Here is a 22,232-nt window from a genome sequence, read left to right on the forward strand (position 1 = left end):
TTCCTTGGTTTTCTACATGTCCTGGTGAGCCCTCGCTCCCTCTCTGGTCCTCCACCTACGCCTCTTTGTTTTATGACTCGCTTGTTTGGCTTTATAAGTTAACCAAGTCTTCATAAACACATTGAAACAGTCATAATTCATCTGCCTCTCCTACTTCCGTCTGCTTCAATTTTGTTTGCTCTCCTCCTCTTTTCCTCCCTATCCCCCAGTCCTCATCTTTAACACCTTTCTCATTACAGGTGTTAATTGTAGGTTTATTATTCTAATTATTACTGCCAATTGGCTTGTCTCTCTTTTCTTTAATGATTGCATTAGCTTTCCTGTTACTTCTCTTCTTTTGTTCTTTTTTGCTTTATCCAACTGTTTCCATAACCCTACATACCTATCCTCAACACTGGAAAGCATAAAGTGTATAGTGGGTGTCTTTTGCATGCTTGTGTTTATTTTTGTCTTATGTCCCAAGTGGATATCTATGATGTATATATATGATGATGACTCTATGTGAATGGTTATCTGCTCTTTCATATGTGTGTGCATGCGTTCAAACCCACGTGGATGTACATTTCAACATTCATCTGTATAGGAGACAAAGAGTGTGTGTGTGTGTGTGTGAGAGAGAGAGAGAGAGTCTGAGTGTCTGCAGGCTGCTGAGCAGCTGAGTTGAAAGCCTAGGAGCTGACAGGCTGTATGCCTGGACCTCCATCTCAGCTCCACCACCCTGCTCTACTGTTCAGCTGGGTGGCTGGGCTCATTACAGACCCACGCTGGCACGTGATTGGGCATGCGAGTACACGCGTGTGTGCGTGCGTGCACACACGCGAAAGTACACACACTCTTTCTTTCTATCCCTCTCTCTCACTCATGTTTTCCCTTTTCTCCTCCATTTTTTCTGTCACATTGTCATATTCTCTCCTCTTACTCTGCAGCAAACTTTTTTTCCTTTCTCTTTGCTTGGTTTTTTTCTCCTCTTTTTTCATTGTCACTCTGTCACGTTCTCCTCTCTCCCAGCACTCTCTGCCTTTCTTTTTTAGTTTCTTTGTCACTTGTTCTTTTTCTTATGCACCTTTCTTTTTCTGACATATTGCTTTCTCCCTCCTCTCCCGTCTCTATTCCTCTCTCTGTGTGCTGTCCTCCATTCTCCAACTCTAGTTTTCTCACACCTTCTCTCTCTTTCTCTTCCACCTTTGTCTTTCTCTTTGACTAAAAGTCAAGGCACCAGAGGGAGGGACAGAGGGAAGAGAAGTGAGGACGAGTAAGGTGGAGAAATAGCAGCAGGAGAGAAGGAAAGGTGACAAAGAAAGAGAGAAGATCAGCTGTTTAAAACGCACTGCAAGAAATGTCAAATGGAAAGCCAGTGTCCCTCAGAATCCCTTGTTGACAGGTCACTGTAACCTGGGACATCATGCATTGCTACGGTACAAGATCATCTTGGAAAACCTTCTGCCAAATATCCTTGTTTGGTTAAAATATTCTTAAAAGAGTAAAGAGTACTGTGGTGACATAAAGACAAATTAAGTTCATCTTTGAAATGAACATATGCATTCTCATCATGCTTATGATATCATGTCAAATGCATCTACATATAAAAGAAAATACACATGGCAATATTTCCCCCTTCACTAGAAGAAATATTACACTGTGAGCTGTGTAGATTAACGCAGTTTGTTTGCTAGGAATTAATAAGTGGAGTATTCCAGTTGACCCCTCAGCTTACGGGGCTGCCTATCCTCTGTCAGCCTAAAGAGGGTGCTGCGGACTCAACGTTTAATGAGCAATCACCCCGCTCTGCGAGCACTGCAGGCTGCTTAGCTGATCGAGCTTCTGCTGAGTTCATCATGTGATTCACACTTTCAAAGGCTGGGCTGCTGCTGTACAGGGGCTGAAGATAGCGTGCTGTTTGTGGTAATAACAGCGTGAAATAGGGAATCGAGACAGTGCGAATGACAGCGTATATTTTGGTGTATATATTTTCCAGTTCTTGCTAAAAGAGTTGGAAAAGGGAGAATTCCTTTTTGTGCTATGAATATATATTACTTTTACTATATCATGTACAATTTCAGTTCCGTTATTGTCATGTACAATAGTATACACATATCATATGCAATATGATGTTTATTATCATGTGCAATACTTCTCATGTCACTACCTTTTCTATTCCTATTTTAATGTAGTTCTTATTTTTTCTTGTATATTTTTTGATTTTTATAACTTATATTACTTGTATTGTTATATACTTAGACATATTTTTCTATACATATTTTTAATACTATTACATCATTCTTTGTGATTTTAACTTTGGAGCAAGATTTGGCACAGGGATTTCCTTCAGATTAATAGAGGCCATTCTTATCTTATCTTAAATAACGATTAAAAGAAAATTCTGCTAGAGTCCTGGCATCCTTCACTCTCTTTACCACCATTAAGTACATTCTGCAGGATATCCCTACATTCTCAAAACATATCAGTGGTTTAAAATTGTGCCTTGAACAACATCTTAATTTACAGACTTGAACAGTAAACTGAACATAGAGGGTTTGGTGTTTTTCTTGATTTCTTCTATCTTCTAGTTCGTTACAGTGGCCAATTTGCTCCGACTCTTTCTTGACATTGCAGCATATGCACAGTTAATCACCAGAGGAGGTGCTGGAGCAGAGAGACTGAAACAGTGATAAAGGCTGGTTGGAATAGTAAGTTGACAAATTGTTTAAAAGGTAAGCTTGTATTTTAAACACCCATGAAGTGAGGGAGATGAGTGTGTGCATTTGTGTTAAAACCAGTGCTGTGTGGTAAGTGCGATAAGCTACATGTTTTCCCTGAGAAGACAAAGCTAGAAGTGGTAGAGATGTCTTTGTAGTTTATTTTAAAATCAAGAATTACTAAGTTTTATTTCGCTCTCCTCTTAATCCAAAACAGATTTGCAGTATAATTCCCATTGTCCTTGAATACCATAAACATTAAAGAATGTATTCAAACATGTGGTACAGTTCGTATAGTCTAAGGTTCGGAAAACCCTGTTTTGTAATGTCTTAGTTATCGTGGAAATTTTGGGCAACAATTCTCACTTCTCTGAGACACAAAAAAAACTGTGTTATATGATTTTATTTCCAAGAGTGACAAACACACCCAGCACTGCCAACAATAACCCTGATTGTAAAGTTGGCTTGTTTTATGGCACACAGTCACAATCAGAGCTGTGTTTCAACCCACCTCTGCCCACTCTTCATCTGTGTTAGGGTTAAAGGTCAAGGCAACAGGAAGTGGCTAAGTGGCCTATGAAGGGGGTGGGCACAGCCGTGGCCAGGCTGCATGACTGTATGACACATGGCTCTGGGCTCACCATGCCTAATGAAACACATCCAACATTGGGTGATTACTGGGGGCCGCTCTTTCTCTCTTTCATTCACTGCGTCTGTCTGTGTGTGTGTGTGTGTGTGTGTGTGTGTGTGTGTGTGTGTGTGTGTGTGTGTGTGTGTGTGTGTGTGTGTGTGTGTAGACTGCTGAAAAATACCTAGCGAATGAGCGGCAGTTGTTTTGGAGCTGAAGAATCGTCCCAGTCCCAAGTCTCCTAGTTTCACTACTCCTGTGGCTGTGATGAAAACATTGGCAGGCTTGATATCTGGAGAAGAGAAGTGAGGAGAGGAGTCAGTAAAAGCACAAAAGGAAAGCATTTACGAACTGGTTGAAATTAACCCAGACTCACTGTTTAAGGGCCTAATATAAATGATATATTAGTAACAGAAGCAGCAACAACACCTGTGGTAGGGATATACCATAGTAAACCAAAAATTGCATCTCCTCTTTGCCAAGAAAACATGTCAGCGTTACGGAAAAAATGTACACAATAAAAATATTAATCTGAGGTAATGTGGGTGTTAGCATCCCATTTCTGGAGCTTTTTCAAACTTAATGTTAATGATACACGCATCAGCCTTTGAAAATTACTGCTCCCGTATAACTGTAAGCAGCTTTTGAATAGACGGTCTCTGTTAAGTGGTCATTAAAACTCAGAGCTTAGGGTTCATTAGTGTCCCTATGCCCTAATCAGAGTCAGTCCAACGGAAGTACATCACCTGTAGCTGTGTGCGTGTGTGTGTGTGTGCGTGCGTGCGTGCGTGCGTGCGTGCGTGCGTGCGTGCGTGCGTGCGTGCGTGCGTGCGTGCGTGCGTGTAGCAGCCTATGTACATGAATCTGGGGCTTGACTTGACCAGGCCCTATTGAAAGCATGTGGGGCCATAAACACTGTGTTCTCTGGTCTATGTGTTGTTTAACAGCTGCACTTAAACTTTCTGTCATATGCAACAAGGTCATTCACAGTAAAGAAAACCCAGAGTCAAATACGGACATAATGTTCGGTTTTCGGTCATTATCCTTTTTTTGGGCCATAGTCTGAGTGTTGTATGTTTTTTTCTGTTGACGAGGGACTGTATATAATCCAAATAGCTGGAAATGATATGCTTCAACTTCTTAAAAATGCCAACATTATGCTTTTCAGGTTTCCTCTCTTCCCTTAGTGTGTCATATATTTTCATATATGTAACAGGTCTGCTAAGTTACAAAAGCCATGGGACTTGATGAGTGGCAGGGACATTCCCTTGTATTATATTACAGTAGTATTACAGTATTCTCTCGATTGCCCTCGTAATGTAATGTACACCAACATTTTCATACATGCATGATATATTTAGTTAATGGGAAAAGATGGTGCACTGTCAATCACTAAGTATATTAACCTTAATGAATGAATTACTGAGCTGTTCAGGAGGTATGAAATAAAATTAATTAAAATAATGAAATTAATTGGGTCTACAAGTCTGAGAATGAATATTTTCATATAAACCTGGAAATAATTAGGAAGTTTAAGTATTAAAAATTATTGAAATACATAAGACGTTTTGTCATATCAATAAAGAAGGAACATTAAAGATTCAGGAGGAATAAAAGTTACAACACCATCAAGAGATCAATACATCAGTCTTCATTCCCTGAGAGATAGAAATATCTCTCGTCACAGATACAGATAAATAAAGAATCCAAGACAGCAATCAGCTGTCAAAAGAGGGCTGTCTTGTAGTGGTCTCAGAGGACGAGTAGCAGTTTCTAAACTGCTTCTCAGCCGAGAAACAAGGCCAAACATTTGGTGTGGGCTAAGAAGTACTGGCATTTCACTGTAGATGAAAAAAAGTCCTATTTACTGATGAATCCATGTTCGAAATTGAAGGCAGCAACAGAAGAGTGTATAAAGGAGACAAACCGGAGAAAGAATGATACCTCAGTCTATTAGACTGACTGCGAAACATCATGGAGGGAATATTCAAGTCCGATGGTGTTTCGTCTGATCTTGAGTCAGAGACCTGCACCGAATCGACTACACTCTGACCAAAGAGAGCTACCACTTCATTCTTCAGACACATGCTATACTCTGTGGTTTGCATATTTGTGGAGAGAGCAGCAGGACAAAGACTTGGGGTCTTCACCTCAAAGCTACAAACTAAGTCCTGACTGTCATTGCATTTATTCACAGTCACCTGTCCTCTAACCCTGAGAAAGTCCTCTGTGGCATCACTAGAGGGATCACTGGGACATTGGGAAATATTGCAGGTCTCCAATGAGGCATCAAATTCCAAATTCAAAGATTTTCTGAAACGTATGTACATTTGTTCAAAGATTCAACGTGAAATTATTCAGCTCATACAGTCATTGAAAAAGTTAAAAATGAAAATCCACAAATGCAAAAATGCAGCAGATGTAAAATAGTTACATCTTTTAATAGAGACTTTGTATATATTAAATACAACACAATATATTTTCAAGGGCTGACCTATACGTTTGAGTGTTCACATCTCTAACTTAAATTTCAAAGTAAGAAGTGGTACTTCTGCTTCTGTGTTTACTTTTCCATAAAATTCATAGGAGGTGAGAACAGATCTGAGCAGCTGCAGCATTTGCACGTCTCTCTATCCAAGATACATAATCCATTACAACTGAAACACTTTACATTCATGGAGGCTGATTTTATAAGCACAACCTGGTCCAGATTTGAAAGATTTCTATATACTGTATTTGTGTTTGTGTGTGTGGGTGTATGTTTATGTCCAGTGTGTGTGTGTGTGTGTGTGTGTGTGTGTGTGTGTGTGTGTGTGTGTTAACTCTACCTCTGTGCATGACCCTCCGGGAGTGCATATGTTCGAGCGCACTGCAGAGTTGGACGAAGTACTTCCAAACCGTTCTCTCTGGGATAAGCCTCCTCTGCTTCTTAAAGTGCTGAAAAGTAAGAGAGGTAAACTTTATTAGTCCCACAATGGGGAAATTTGCAATGCATGCATAAACACTGACAGGAAGACACACAGAAAACCAAAGTATCATTAGAATACCTGAAAGAAAAAAAATATAAAATACTTTAATAGGGATAGTAAAAGGTCTTGTGTGGAAAGGAATACAATTTTAAGATTGTAGCAAAAGTTTTTATGTCTGCGTGCGTTTGTGCAGCATCAATCCCCGGCCTCAGTCCTCAGCTCTATGACTCCACTCCTAATGCAACCCAGACCACTCTCCTCTTGGTCGGTCCTTTTTCCTAACCAAGCTCCATCTCATTTTCTCAATGACCTACAATGAGAAGCACATGAATTCCCAGAGAACAGAGAAAAGAAATTTGTGGTACCTTCCAAAAGTCTCCCATCTGGCACACAGCAGCTCTTTTGTTAAGTGCAGGTTTGTGGGACGACGGTTCCAGTTTTTTTTCAGTTTATTTATTTATTTATTTTGGGGTGGTTCTGGATCATCAAGACTCTGGTCCCTCCCCAGAAAAGCCACAGTGTTGACAGAGTTTAAACTTGGATATCATGGCTTTTTGATCCACAAAGACTAAAATCACTGACTGAGAATTAGAACTCCTCATATGGCAACATCTAAGACTAAGAAAATATGGCTACTGGCATGATTTTGCAGGATGTTTTCATGGGTCCGTTTGCAGCAAGGAAGAGTCTCAACCCGAGCCAACGATTAGAGTCATGCACATGGAAATTACAGTTTAAACATTTAGCAGAGAGTCTTACCTACAAAATATTATAATAAGAGCAACATTACATTAAGTTCAGTATCAAAGAGGACACTAAATAAATCAAACTTACGACACAGAGTAACTGTGGACGTGTGCATGTTTATATTTTGTATTCGTTGTATCTTATAAAACTAGGGATATCATTTTGACAAAGCATGTGTGTGATTGCTTATGCTGCGCAGTATTTACAGAATTTAGAGGAGCAGATTACAATATGTAGTAGGAAGAAAGTGTATTTATTATAGAAACAAAATAAAATGTAGTCTCTAGTAAGATCAGGGGTCAAGGTGGGGAAAGGATAGGACTATTACAAATTCATAGACTTTAAAGACGACGTAAGAAAGAACAAAAGAGACAGAATATGAGAAAAGAAATAAACAGATAGGAAGAATGATGAGGTGATGGCACATTAGGAAGAATCAGAAAGTAAAGGATTTAGACGATGGAACAGAAAACGAGGGAAGGTGTGCAGGAAAGAGAGGGATAGAGATAGAGGGAGAGATGGAGGGAGAGACCTTGGCCTACATCGAAACAAAGCGTCAGTGAGGAGCCATTCTTCCCTTGCCCTCCCATTTCCATATCAGAGGACTGTTTGATGTCAATGGGGGAGCACACCAACACCACCCTCTTCTCCATGCCTTTAACAGCAAACACTGCACATGCAATATTCTGTAAGTGCATGCAAATCAAGGACCATTTGATTTCATTTGAATTCTGAGATGGTCAGAGAGAGTAATAGAGAATGAGGGAGGAATAGAGAAAGGAGGAGAGAGCAGCAAGGAAGACGGGAAATCAAAAAGAATAAAAAATGTTAAATTCATGCATCGAGGGGGGGGGGGGCATCTGTTTTACATATGGAAAACTGTATGAATGTGTTTACTTCCCATTACAGCCAAAGAAGTGGGGGCTAAGCCCTGGCATGCACCTCTGGACTGCCACTGTTACATTAGGAAAACAAATCATTTAGAGCAGTGCAGGAGACAAATGTGTGTGTGTGTGTGTGTGTGTGTGTGTGTGTGTGTGTGTGTGTGTGTGTGTGTGTGTCTGTGTGTGCGTGTGTGCGTGCTGTCAGCAGCCGTAAGGAGAAGGCACAGTCTGAATGCTCCCAGCATCCTCGGTAGCTTGGCTAAGATAGTGATGCTGTGGTTTGTTACCTTACCTCTTCAGACTGCCATGTTATGTCTTTATAAAGTGAATATCTGAATATTTGTGTGGGCGTTTCCATGGTCGTGTCTGCACATGCTTTGGAGTATGGCATGGCATATGTACACTATGTGTTCAGTTACTAGGTGTATGTCGGCACTGGATATATACCAGTATGTGTATGTGTGTGCTGAGCCTGCCATGTTCACTCTCTTGTACAGCTAATCCTCGCCTCTCCTAATTTGCTGTGTTGAACTATGTGGATGTGGAGCTGCTGAGTATGACTGCAAACAGCTTGTCGAGCTGTGCCGATACAACACTGCAGCATCATTTATGCATGGGAGAAGACCAGGGTTTTTACATGCACACCACTAATTTGCTACACTGGCAGGTTTTTTATCATAACTCAGGATTTTAGTCTAACTCAAAAACGAATAATAGGATGAGCCGGAGATGGAATCACTGCCACTTTTGAACAACAATGTTTTTTTCTTCTGCTCCAATTTTCACAGCAACATATCTGCACTAGAAAAACTAATAGATCGAAGTCAACCGTGTTCACCTATGTGGTTCAAGGTCACACATGACGTACTTTATTCAAATATATAAATGAGAGTTTTAATGGCTATTGAAATGTGTCCTTTATGAAGAATATCAAGTTATGATGAATAACTTGGAAAATGAATTCCAAAAACCTGTGGTCAGTATTTGGAGAAAAAAACAATGTACACAACGAAAAAAAACTATTGAAATCTCAAATTTACCCAAATTATATTGATATTCAACTTCAGGATTTAATATGTAAAAGATATGAGGAAATCCAAAGATTAAAGCCAGATAAGTTATGCTGGGTATTTGTTTACACACTCCTGCATAAAGAAACATGCTGTAACTTCAGAACAATTAATCACAGCTTGATTTTTAACAACTTCCCTTTCACAGTCGAGGCACATGTCACCACAGACTTTCGGGATTAAAGGAGTTTGCAGGAGGCCTTATATTATTTGGCTTTGGTTTCATTGTGGAGTGAATGATTCACTGTGACTCAGTGTCCAGGTAGTCAAAATCCTTTTACAGCCGCAAACCACAGACCCCCTGCCACAATTCCTTCAGTCATAAAAAGCCACATCAGCAGTTTGTTGCTTTCATACTCACATTTCTTTCTGATACAAAATGTAAGATACAATGCTGGACTGGCTATTTTTATGTTCACATATTGTCCCCCAAGGCCCGAACATGAATTAAAACCAGTTATACAAATATTCGTCATCATATTAAAGTACTTCAAAATGTTTGTGATGAATAATTGCTGATTGGGTTATGTTAAGTTTTAAAGTTAAGTAGTGTTAAGACAGGGTAAAGAAAGAAAAACAATATCTGTATAAATCATATTGGTTTTCACAACTCAATAATCTGTAAAACCAAAGTGACCACTATCAAAGCTGGTCTCAGACTTTCCCTTAAAATGCAATAAAATTACTGTATACTTCTATATCATCTGTGTCCTTTAAGCCTCTTGTGGTTGGGTGTTACTGAATTCCTTACCTTGATCATACGTGAGAGGTCCCCGGCATCCGCTAACTCCAGGACTATGTTAAGCTCATTGTCCTCAATAAAAGATGCGTGGTACTTTATCACATTGGGGTGGTTCAATTGCTGTGGGAGAAAGAAAAAAAAATCAAGACATGTCATGAGAGAGATAAAGAAAAAGCAAGTACAAGACATGTTGGTGACACTTGTCATATTAAGAGTGTCCTTGGTCACACTACCTAAACCAAGAGTGGAAAATCCCTCCCTTGTCGAAGCTATAGACAGCCACGTCTTCTTACAAACTTCTTACACATTCTATATCAAAACAACCGACCAGCTGATAAATAACAAAGGTTCATGTCATAAGTTGTGCAATCAACTATACTTTCAGCACCAATTAAAATAAAACAGTTGGATCCATTTTTGGATTCCATATTTGGTAAATGCGGACCTAATGAGATGCTTTTGTCCTCAAGTGTGACAAAGCTGGGTGATATGTCACAACAACCCCTCTGTCTGTGCTGACAACAACCCATGTGTGAGACACACAGATACACAGACACACACACACACACACGCACACACATGCCTGACAGGCTGACATAGATGGCAGTCAGAAAAACAAGCATCCTGGGTTCATCTCTGTCTGAGATTCCTTCCTGTTGGTTGGCCAATAAGGCAGAAACAGCATTCCCTGTAGTAAGCACAAAGTCTCTATCCATCCAGAGCAAGAGAGGGAGGGAGGGAGGTGCAATGAAGGGAAAGAAACAAATGACATAGTGACACAGACAAGGAAAAAGGAATGATGGAGGCAGAACTGGATGGGGTGACGAGTTAGGAAAAGAGAACAAAGGTGAAGGGAAAAAAAGAATAGCAAGAGAAGGAGAAGGTGAACGGGGGTGGGGGGTGATACATGGAGAGCTGGAGGTGTGGAGCTGTGTGGCGTGGCGATGTGGAGGAGAGGGGGCCCGTGATGCAAGCAGACGGAGCGGTGTGACAAGCGTCCTCGACTCGGCTCCACTCTGCTTTCTCTGCTGTGATTAAAGAAATGTTCATGCTCTGGATGATCCAGACAAGAGGGGAAAGGAGAGCACAGTACAGTGCACTCCGTTACACTACACTCTCCACTCCATCCCTGCATCCCTCCGCAATACTCTCCTTTCCATTCCTTCCCCCTTTCCCTCTCACATGTCTCCATCTTTCCTTCACCCTCCCGTGTCCGCTCTTGCCAGATGTATTTTTGGCTCAGGGTGGCAGTTCTGCACGGATCCACACTGTCGCACAGCCAGGCAATGATGACAAGTCCCCTCCTCCACCCATCCCAACCCACTCCTCTTCCACAACTTCAACCTCCAGCGGAGGAAACAGAGAAATAAAGAGATGTGTTCACGTGCAGATGTTTATGTAAATGATGGATTGGAGACTACTACAGTACAACAATCATTCATTGGGAAATATCACATAGCGTCTTGCTTGATTATGTAATTACACATGCTGGCTGAGACCTACCAGTGTGTGTAATCACTTAATCATGCAAAGCTGTGTGATCTATTTGGTGAGCTGGTGATGTGTTTCAAAGAAGAACAATAAACTGATTAATGCTGATGACTCAAAATTAACCATGATAATACATTAGATTATCATTATAAAATTAAATTACATGCTCATGAGCAACAAGGATTGATCCGGTGTACGGATGACCATCACCAGCAGAAATGAATGCCTTGTGTTTTATACTATTTATAATATTCATATTTTTCATTGCAGAGTAAGAAAATGAGTGCATATGGAAATGTTGGTTCATTGATGGAGAAACTAAATAGACATTTAAACTGCAACAAGAAATATAAAGCTTATAAACAGACCTAAAGAAGTGCAGTTAGTTGCTGCCAGTTCTTGGTCATGTCAGTAAACCGCTGGAATAATCTAATCAGATGCAGAACCCTGACATACACGCTAGACGGTGGATACCCGATCCGAGTTCGAACAAAAATATAGGATCTGTGTTTGGTTTCCATTTGGTCATCTCAGTCAAATAATATTTGAATTTTGTGTGATAAAACAATCTACCTATAGCCATTACAATCAATGCTTTTTGACTGTAATTTATAAGGTGCCCACCCGTGTGTAATCAAGGTAAACAGGCAAGCTGTGACCATGGTAACAATTCCATGACAGGGTAACTTAAACTCAGTGCTTCAGCTGAAATTAACTGCATCATGTTCAGACATAAAAACAGAATGCCTGTTTGGTTCAGGTCGGGCTCAGTTACTCTCTCAGACTTGGGTCAGGTTCAGATAGAAATATGCTGTTGTAGCCACACTGTAATACACACACAGACAGACACACTCATTTTTACACAAATACATAAAACACAGAGCACAGAGAAGGAAGCAGAAAGACATCATTATGGCTCTTCACTGTTAATTTGAGCAGATCATTAGTCTTCAGAATACAATCCAGTCTTGATAGTAACCACAAGCAGTGGAATACACAGCTGTGGGATTTCAAGAATGGTGAAGCTAGCAGATTGGCAGGGAGCAGGCTATTTCTGCAACCAACATTCCTATCAGCGAGGGTTTAGACAAAAGGACAGAGTGAGAAGTGAGATTCTCAAGTTGAAATCATCATGCCAGAACAGGAAAACACAGATGAATGAGCAGACACAAACACAGACAGACAAACAAACAAATAGGCAGACTGTTGAAAGGCCATGACTGAATGTGTGGATATGTGTGAGTGTGTGTCCATGCACAAGTATGTGTGTCATTCCAGTAGGCCCATGCCAGTGTGCCTCTCATTATTCTGATTTGGCTGTGTCTCATGTTGGCCTGTCTAGTGTGGATAAGGCAGAAGGACTGTCTCTCTCTCACACTCGGCCCTTTATTATAAGGCTGGCTGGGCAGCACAGGGCCAGGCATAACTTCCATGTTCACTACCAATCAGCTTACACGATAAAAGGAAGGGAACAAAAAGGCAAAAAGCTCTGAGGGGGAAACAAGGGATGGAGAGTGAAAGGAGGAGGGGACGGATGGAACCACATGGCAATCGGGCGAATAAGGTATAGATAGACGAGAAACGAGAAAAGCAGAAGAGACAGACAGAAAAATGGTACGGAGGAAGAAGATTCATATAATGAGAGAAAAAAAGAAAATGCATAAGGAAATGTAGTCACCTGGCAGAGGGTGACATTTAACCCTGCACTGACCCCTCTTAGGAGGTCAGAGATACGGACCCAGGCAAACTTGGCTGTCTCATGCCGTCAAGTCAGTGATCTGCTACTCAGATTACAGCTCTCTGCAGGATCTCGCCAGCATCTGAGTATCGTTGTCTTTGATTGGTCCAAGGAGCCCCAGGAGCTTCACTGAAGTGTTTGAGTGGCACAAACTAATTGGTTTTGTTTTCTTGTTCTCTCTAATGTGTACGTGTGAGCACGCATATGTGCACAAACCGCCTGCAGTGCGCACTCACACACGCACACAGAGGAGCTGCATATATGGAGGGAAACACTACAAGGGATGCATGAATGCACACAATCAAACCACAAACACACACAACTTTGACACACATCTACAATCTTTCAGATAGGAAATACTGAAGCTGTCATTAGTTGTTCATTAGTATTTGAGAGCAGCCCATCTGACATGTTTAAGATAGTTTGATAAATGAAACCTCTTCAATGGGAAAAAGAAAAAAGAGAAGAAGAATGAAAAACCAGAGGAGGTAAAACATCAAGAAGCACATGAGGGAGGCTGCTAAATTTCCATGCTGATGCTCTGTTGCCCACCTTTAAACATTACAAAAAGATAAAAAACAATAATTTTGGCATTGCAAAAGGAGTCAATGTGAGCCTGGAGGGATGTAACACTGCTGCACAATACACACGTACTTTAGAGTCACACACATATTCATTCACTCTTTTTACGTGTATGCACAAATACAAAAACACCCCCTCTGCATTCATAACCATGCAAGGGCGCGTGCACACACATGCACAGGCCCACGCACACACAACACACATCCAAGCCGTCTGGTGCAGATCAATTGTTTTCCTGTGGTGGAAGGTCTCAGCTGAGGCACCTTAAGAGAACAGAGCGCAGCGCATGACGCTGTCTCCCTCTTCTCTGGTTCTTTACCTTAAGGAGATCTATCTCTTTGATGCAATCTTGCCGAGCTTTGGCATCCATCAAGTCGAATATCTATCAAGAGATCAAAAGGGGGGAGAGAGGGAGAGAGATGGAGGGAGAGAGTGAGAGAGAAAGGGGTGTTATGACATGTTCAAGAAATGGTAAGATGGATGTGGATCTGGAAGTGTAGAGAAAGTGGGGGGGGGGGAAAATCACTTAACAGAAAACATGGTTGCTGTTATCTAGACAGTGGCGTTGGAGTGACTACAGGTGTTTCACATCTGAGTAACACGGACCTATCACTCTGTGTGTGTGTGTGTGTGTGTGTGTGTGTGTGTGTGTGTGTGTGTGTGTGTGTGTGTGTGTGTGTGTGTGTGTGTGCGCCAGAGCAGCTTAACACCTCCTGGTTTTGTGTATATGTGTGCGAATCAGTAAATATTGTACATATACAGTATCAGTGTATGTGCATAATCAACATGAGATCTACAATCACACTGTAGTTAGTCATCGCATGTAGTAAATAAGATGTGAAAAACAATCTCTTACCATTTTCTTAAAATGTTCAGCCTATTGACACAGTTAATTTCATATTTAAATTAATTTCCTAAGTTTATTTGTGTTTACACTTCAACACCATAACCAACATAATAAAATCAATGTGTGGATTCAGTTTTAGGTGCTAAACCTCCCTTGTGAGTGTGAGTATATGTTTCGGGTCGGTCTGGTTGATTTAACCTTATGTCAACATGACGACAGGTGATAAAAGGTAGCTGAACATTTCACTTTTTCTAAAAACACTGGCTGCACGAAGCATTCAAAAGGACTTGTTTTCTGTAACCTACCTGGACCTTCTTCAGGGCCACCGATGTGTTGTCGAGCAGATACCTCGCCCGGTACACCTCACTGAACTGCCCACGACCAATCTTCTTCTCAATCTGGAAGTTAGCCAGTGAATTATGGCCCATATCTGGCTGCAGTGGTTTCTGAAAGAAAAAAAACAATTCTATTCAGTTTTTACACAAACACATTGGGGGTGTCACGAATCTGAAACTGAAAGAGAGTTGAACCAAAATACCCAAATTCAATAAACATTTTACAAAATGTCAGTAGGGAACAATGGGTTTTGCATATCGCTTCATCGAGTGGCTGCATCCCAAGTGAATCTGGAATTTTATATTGCAGCTTGAATTTTTTATTTTCTTATTGTGATTGATCCTGAACTGGCACCCAGGAGAATCACAGCTGATGTCCAACTTTTTTTATATTTTAGAAATACTATCCACTAAACCTTACTCCATGTATCATGATGTTTTGGTCCAATCATGAGTGAGTCTACCATGTCCTCTAACAGTCCTAAGACATGCAGTTTTTTATAATTGGTGACTGAAAACCTGTCCGTCTGTGTGTGTTAACGTGAGTGTGACTGGTTGTTTGTCTGGCATCTGTTTGTTCCCCTCCTCTTACCAAACGTCAGCTGGGATTGGCTCTCCACCCCCCCCACCCCTGCAACACTGACAGGATAAGCGGTGTGGCTCATGGAATAACTTCTCAACATTACTGGAAGAGGAAAAGAATGAGAGCTGAAGGATGGGGGTAAAACTGTAGAGGGCCGGCCTCTGTAGTTTGTTTTGCTGAGAGGCTGCTGTAGGCTTCTGATGATTTGACTGGCATCTTGCTGATGTGTCATGCTATGAAAGGTCCTGAGGAATCTGCACAATTTTAACTGCAGCAACACATCACCTCACTAAAAGCCCAGAGATGGAGGAAACTACCTAATTTCTGTTAATTAATGAACTATCAATTCAAAAGTGTTACTTACATGAAGCAGGCCAACATAAACCTTGAGGCATGCAGGAAGACACCAGACATTTTGGCACCAACTTCTGATTAGAAATTAACACTCACCATCTACAATTTAAAATAAAATGCACACCCACACACACACACACTAATAAACCAGAATGAGCCCCTTGGATATGACGTGAGAGGAACAAAAAGCAGAGAGCAGTCTGCATGACCTTTCCAGCCTTTTGTTAAACTTGTACAAGGCGTCGGCGGGAGCAAACAGAAGGTGACAGATATCAGAATGCCACATGTCACCAGTGCTTCTGCCAATGTAGCTGTGGGTGCTGCTCTGGGGCAAGCGACTTAGGACAGACAGAAGGAAGACGAGGAGAGGGGAGAAGGTCAAAAATGAATCTCCCAACCACCAAAACACACGAGGAAGGAGTGTCATCACACTTGTCCGCTTCACTTTAGTGCCAGAGGCTATACAGGAGTCCCTCAGTTGCCAAATCACTACCAAGGAAGACAAAGTCACTACCAAGGAAGACAAAGTAAAAAAAACATGAAGTTAGCAAAATGTCTCAAAATTACTGAACCAAAACAAAAAACATTTTCACATTCAAATTTATTAAATTAAGAAAATCTGTAATTTCTTGCATTTGAGGTGTTAGAAACTGATTCATAAATCCATAATGAGCCCAAGCAGGATTGTTCATCCAAGGCTGGGGTGGTTGGGTGGGGGGTTGGGTAAAGAACCAATTTAAGCACGTCATTGTTTTATGTGTGACAGCCAATGGAAGAGGTGCGAGCCAATGAGATGCCCTGTCCAATTAACACTGCTGAGGTGTGTGCATTTTTCAGCATGACACCACCATCATCCAAAGCTGTCTGAGAGTCAGTCTGACAGCGAGCATGACACTCTGCTCCACAGCCCACTGTTCAACATTACCATTGCTCAAAAGAACTGTAATGTCCTTTGGTAATAACCACTGAATGCTTTAAAAATATAATAACATACCAATGGGGATTTCACAAGAAATTGAACTTGTATTTATTACATGTTAAATGCAAACCTACACAAAAATCTACAAGGGGTGTGTCATGCTGAAAATGTGGCTATATAATGCTTAATAATGACAACTGATGAAGGATGAACATTTTGAGGTGTACAGATCAGGGAGGGAAGAAGAGAGGGAATGAGAGAAAGAGAGACAGAGCGAGCTAGAGAGAGAATGAGTAAGAGAGAGAGGACAAGGGGGCATTGCTTTCATTCGCTGCGTGGTAGCTTGACAAATGTTAGCATGAACCTCTAAAGCGCTGTGACAACCGCCTGCTGAGAGCACAGTCTCGCTAATGTGTCCTGGCATGCCAGCCCCGTAATCACACATTTACATATGCAATGACCTACATTTGCATGTCAGATCGCACACTGTCCGGCATGATTAACAGTGGGCACCTCCCTGTGTGGAGTCGCCCTGGGTGGCAGCAGAGGCCATGCGAGGGTGGAAGAGAGGGCTGGAGGGAGGGCGGCTTTTTTGGCAGCCAAGGGGCCGGGCTGCCAGGCAGGATTATGTCAGCCAGCAGCCCCGGCATTAGACACTTCATTAGAGCTAATCTGTTTAGCAGTGGGCAGTGTATGTAAACTTCACAGGCCATTTGCGGCACCTCTTCGCCCCCTGGCCTGGCCTTCAAAGGGCAGCCAGGCCGCAGCTGACTGACAGGCCGTCTCATCTGCCGCACACGGGTGTCACACAATCAGGAGCTCCCAGCTGAAACACAAAGCCCTGACAAACACACACCCACACATGCGCACATACGCACATACAGGAAGTCACAGAGGAATGACCCTGAAGGACGCAGGGTCAGAGCAAAATTGGGAGGGCTTTACAGACGAGCGCATGAAAAAAATCTAAACATGACTCTCAGGTGTATGTTAAATAAGAAGGTTGAGCTAGAAGATGAGAGTGTCATGGACCTTTCAGAAGAACAGGTCATGTGCCTCATGTTTATCTGAATGAGTTAAGCATCGCACAAATGCTGCCAAGGCTAAATGTTTTATTCATTCATGGGATGTTCATGATTTAAAATACAAAAGAACATAAAAAAATAATAAGTTATGTCAGGTAACACCTCCTGCTCAAGCCATTTATAATTATTCTCCAGAAGATTTAGAATATTTACCTGAAATTAATTAATCACTTTATTTTACTTTTATCCATGAAAAAACAACAGGAGCTGAAATCTTATAGTATTATAAAATATTTTGAAAAGTCTTGGATGACTAAAATAATGAGAGAAAACATCAGATATTAGTAATGATCATTTTTCTACAAGAAAACGCAGAGAAGAAGAAGCAATTAATTTTAGGACCATTGACTCTCACTGTCTCTTAAATCATGATTTTCGTGATGCAGACTTTCTTCATGTATTTCTCACCTCCTACAGTGTTCACTCTTTTCACTCACATCTTTCTGGTTGGTGATGGAGACAAGCTGCAGGGGATGGAAATTAGGTGGCAGCCGTGCAAGGAATTATGGGAAAGGTCTTTAAGGGACAACATGTCTTGGGTATAAAGGTGACACACAACCGCCATGGGCAATTCACCAGCAGGGGGATTGAAAGAGAGAGAAAGAAAGAGAGAGGGGGAGAGAAACGGAGAGCGAGAGACAGGGAGAGCAGACAGACAGCTCGTCGGAGGAAGTGTGATACAGGCTGCCCGATAATGACACCATTGCCAAACAGCTGACAAGACACATGGTGAGTGGAAAAGGGAATGCAGAAGACAGGGAGAGGGAAAGAGGGTGAGAGGGGGGAAGACAAGCAGCAGAGGGAAGAGGGTGTGATGTGACAGCCCAGCAGTGCCAACGGCTGCCACAGAAAGGCCAGCGGCGGCAGAGAGGTGCTGTCTCCCATGGAGAGAAACAGAGGGGGGATGCAGAAACAGAGAGGGAGAGAGAAACTCAGGGCACGTCCACACTGAGCTGGCTAAACTTGAAAAAAAAAAAAAAAAAAACATCTCTAGATCTTGGCACACTGAGCATTAAAAATGCCTGGTGGAATAAATCCGAACCCTGTGGTCACATTCTTTGGTGTGATTGGAGAAAATTTGATATCCAATCATACATAAATGGAAAAAAGAGAACACATGATCGGGAGTGAAAATGATCCCAGACCAGACATGAATGGGGGTTGTTGTGTGTTTTATCATTGGTGCCCTCTTCCCTTGGCCTCCAGGATCACTGATTCAAATGTTAATATACCCAATCATGCAGTACATGTGTTGACATTGACCTGATGTAGAGCTGCCGATAATCTCATATCCTGATTGAGGCAATATCTTAATCCAGACAACGATACATATAATTTCTTATCATTGTTGTAAATTCGCACAGATCTGGAGTGGCCATTGTAATATCCACCATGGTAAATCTTTAACTCAAGATGAGACACTAGAAGAATCCACAAATGTACTTTTGTTGACTCTCTCTGTGCAGTTTGACATGATTTTTGTGTAGTTATGAAAGAGGTTTGTGGTGATTGAGACTTGTGATGACTGGTCTGAGACATTATTTGCCAAGCTTTCTGGTACCTGTCATTACGTAAGAGATCCTCATTTTGTCTCGGTTGGGCAGAGTCCTTCTCATGTTTGGAATTACCCCCTTGTGTCCCATTCACACTCCTCCTTATTTCCTTTGTGCAAATTTCCTGCTTGCACCTGTGCCATGTGAAAGAAGGCATGGTGTCATCCAATAGGAACTGTGTCTTTAATTTTCTTAATGTTTTAGTATGGACAGGGACCTCTGTGTGATCTAGTGTGGATGTAGTCTCCAAGACAGACAGGGAGGGATACAAGGACAGGCAGAAACAGCAACTGGCAAGCAGGGGGGCTCTCTCCCACCCTCTGCAGTCACCAGGCCCCTTGAGCACAGCACCATGCAATATTCATCCTCAGCCAGGGAGCCAGCCAGGCAGTTAAACCGGCAGGATTCACCCCAAAGGTGCTTCTCGTTCCTCTCCTCTCAATCTGCTCCACAACTGCTCCGCCTTGTCCCAGCGCTTACAGACAGATCTGTGTCTGTCAAACTCTGCAGTGACGATCAAAATCAGATCTAAGGGGGGCCTCCTCGCCAACCCTCCCACTCACTCAAAGAGCAAATGCTCCATTAAAAATGCACACCTTTCCAGCTCATCTCGTTTACCTTATGCATATGCATCATACCTTCGGGACCAAGACAAATGATATTGCAAGCAATACAGAATATCCTTTATTGCACATACAATTCAGTAATCTTCAGGAGGCTGGCGGATTTTTTCTCCTGCACTGCAAAACAGACTGAACCTTTGGAAAGTGTGAAAAAGATAGAGGACTTGTTGAAAGGCACCCATCTGGTTTCTGGCTAGACAGCCATCTACATATACTTACTGACTCTCTCTCCAGCTCCCACTAAATGGGAAATCAGTTCAGACGTGTTCTGTCAGAGTGAAAAAACAGGATGCCACACAGAAAGTTCACTGTGCATTCAATAAAAAGTAGGCCTGGAAATAAAACTGATGTAAACTGCTAGAAATAGAATGGAAAAACAGAGACAAGAGAGAAATCATTAAGCCTGAACAATAATACATAATCAACTGTTGGGAGATCAGCAGAAGATCTAGTGCCTGTATGTAAGCATGGGGGGCTGTTGCCTGAGTCAAATTAATCATTAGAGCTTTTATCTGACTTTCTTCTGTGCACAACCCAATTATCCTTAATTCTGCAATTACAAATCTTAGAATAAATTAACCCCCTTGGCAATTCCAGTGTTAATGTTGCAGCGCCCTTGCATACGCAAGAAAAACAACTACTGAGAGTACTGGCCTATTTTTAGTGTTGTTTCTTTCTCAAAAAAAATTACTCTGGGGCATATGGATGATCCTCTTTGTTTAAAGTCTATTCAATAGTTATGGAGGCAAAAACATCCTTCTGGAAAGAAATCAATGGGCCTGATGTTGGAGGGCGGTATTAAAATCCAACAATGACCAGAGCTGCACACAAACCTGAGCTGTATTGAACCAAGAGAGGCATGTAGGGAGGCCAGGCTCTGCCAGGCTTCACAGCTCTGATCAATAAAACAACTCATCATTCATCCACTGCTGTCTGTCTCACACACAGGCTACCGTGGTCTGAAGGATGTTTGGACTGTAAGGCACATCTTGATTGACGCAGGCAGAAGGGGGGGGGTATTTAGAGTTCAAAATGTGAAGGAGGTGGGATAGTATCCTGGCAATGAATGGATGAAGGGATATGATCATAAATTATTGAACACTTTCCCTCATAAATTAATCTACAAGAAAAATGATTAATTCCACAATATCCTTAGTAAATATTTACAAAATCACACTGTATAAAATAAACCCTTATTAACCAAGATATTCAATACAGGTAAAATATTTTATTGTAGCATTTCTAGTTTTATATCAAAATCAAGATAGGTATTGAGTATTGCGTCAACTAGAATCTTAAATATATAAATTTTACTTTATTTGTCATCCTTTTTCACAGGACTAGTTTGTCTCATCTTGTGTGTCTGTGTGTGGGGTTACCTGGGGTTGGAACACTGGCACTGCTGCTTGCTGTCCTTGTGGCTGTGTATCCATATCCATGGTGTCAGGAGCTTGATCCTTTACACCTCTAAGAAACAAAAATGACCATTATCCAATGGAAAAGAAAATCAATAATGACCCTAATCAACGAGATTAATGTCCGTCGTTGTTGTTGTTCAGCAGCTAACTATTGAGTGCTGGTTGCTGCCATGGTGTCCTGTTACAGCTAAACTGGATCCCACGTCACGCCTGTGGATTTGACACTCTTTCTCTGAGTCATTCTCAAGTTGCAGCATGGCACAACTACGTCAGGCAGCAGTATCAATCTGAATGAAGTAGAGACAATGCTACTCTGTTTTTCGTTGGCATTCTTCCAAAGATTCTTCCTTGGAATTTCTGGTTAAGTCGGCATTTAGTCACTTCCACTTCATTCTATGTGTACTAAGAAAACACAGACCACACAGAGGTAAATGTGTTGGGTGTGGGTGTACACCATGAAGCTATATAAACGCATGTTCTGGCATGTAGCCTTGAAGCAAGCTAATTGCATATGATACTTCACCAGCAGTACCGAGGCTTATGAACCCATTTAAAACAGACAGTACCATAATATGAAATGTTACCTGAATGAATAATTTACACAAATGTTTTAGAAAAGTATGATGAAAAAATGATTTTCAAACACACAATTAGCTTAGGATTTTAGAGTCTGCTCTCAACTCATGTATGTGGCAAGAACTCGGATTCTGACAGATGCTCTGGGATCATTGCCAGTGCACACTAAATCACATAATGTGGTTGCATAGCCGAACAATTAACACCAATTTACACAGGATACAATGCTTGTATAACAGCAACAGTGTGTCATCCTCAAGGAAACACAGGTGAGGTGTTTGCATGAATTCAACATTCAAAATTAGGGTTTGGAGATATTTGCACACATTTTCTGTGATGTTTCGCAGTGTGCATGTGGGCGTGAGTGTGTTTCTGTCATCTTTGAGTATAAA

General features: G+C 41.5%; 1 protein-coding gene across 2 annotated transcripts in view; it reads right to left on the reverse strand.

The window, feature by feature from the left end:
* Nucleotides 1-22,232, reverse strand: part of nek7 (NIMA-related kinase 7) — a 60,048-nt gene that overhangs the window by 16,597 nt on the left and 21,219 nt on the right. The window contains exons 2-7 of one of the 2 annotated variants that reach the window (XM_020098567.2): nt 21,226-21,313; nt 14,700-14,840; nt 13,867-13,929; nt 9,746-9,856; nt 6,153-6,261; nt 3,509-3,616 (exon numbers count right to left, since the gene is read on the reverse strand). In XM_020098567.2, the coding sequence (XP_019954126.1) occupies nt 3,509-3,616; nt 6,153-6,261; nt 9,746-9,856; nt 13,867-13,929; nt 14,700-14,840; nt 21,226-21,285 (592 nt within the window). In that variant the 5' untranslated portion in view covers nt 21,286-21,313. The remainder of the gene's footprint in view (nt 1-3,508; nt 3,617-6,152; nt 6,262-9,745; nt 9,857-13,866; nt 13,930-14,699; nt 14,841-21,225; nt 21,314-22,232) is intronic. The other variant, XM_069521747.1, reaches the window with a different exon arrangement.

Source organism: Paralichthys olivaceus, chromosome 3, assembly GCF_024713975.1.
Source record: "Paralichthys olivaceus isolate ysfri-2021 chromosome 3, ASM2471397v2, whole genome shotgun sequence".
Taxonomy (NCBI): Eukaryota; Metazoa; Chordata; class Actinopteri; order Pleuronectiformes; family Paralichthyidae; genus Paralichthys; species Paralichthys olivaceus.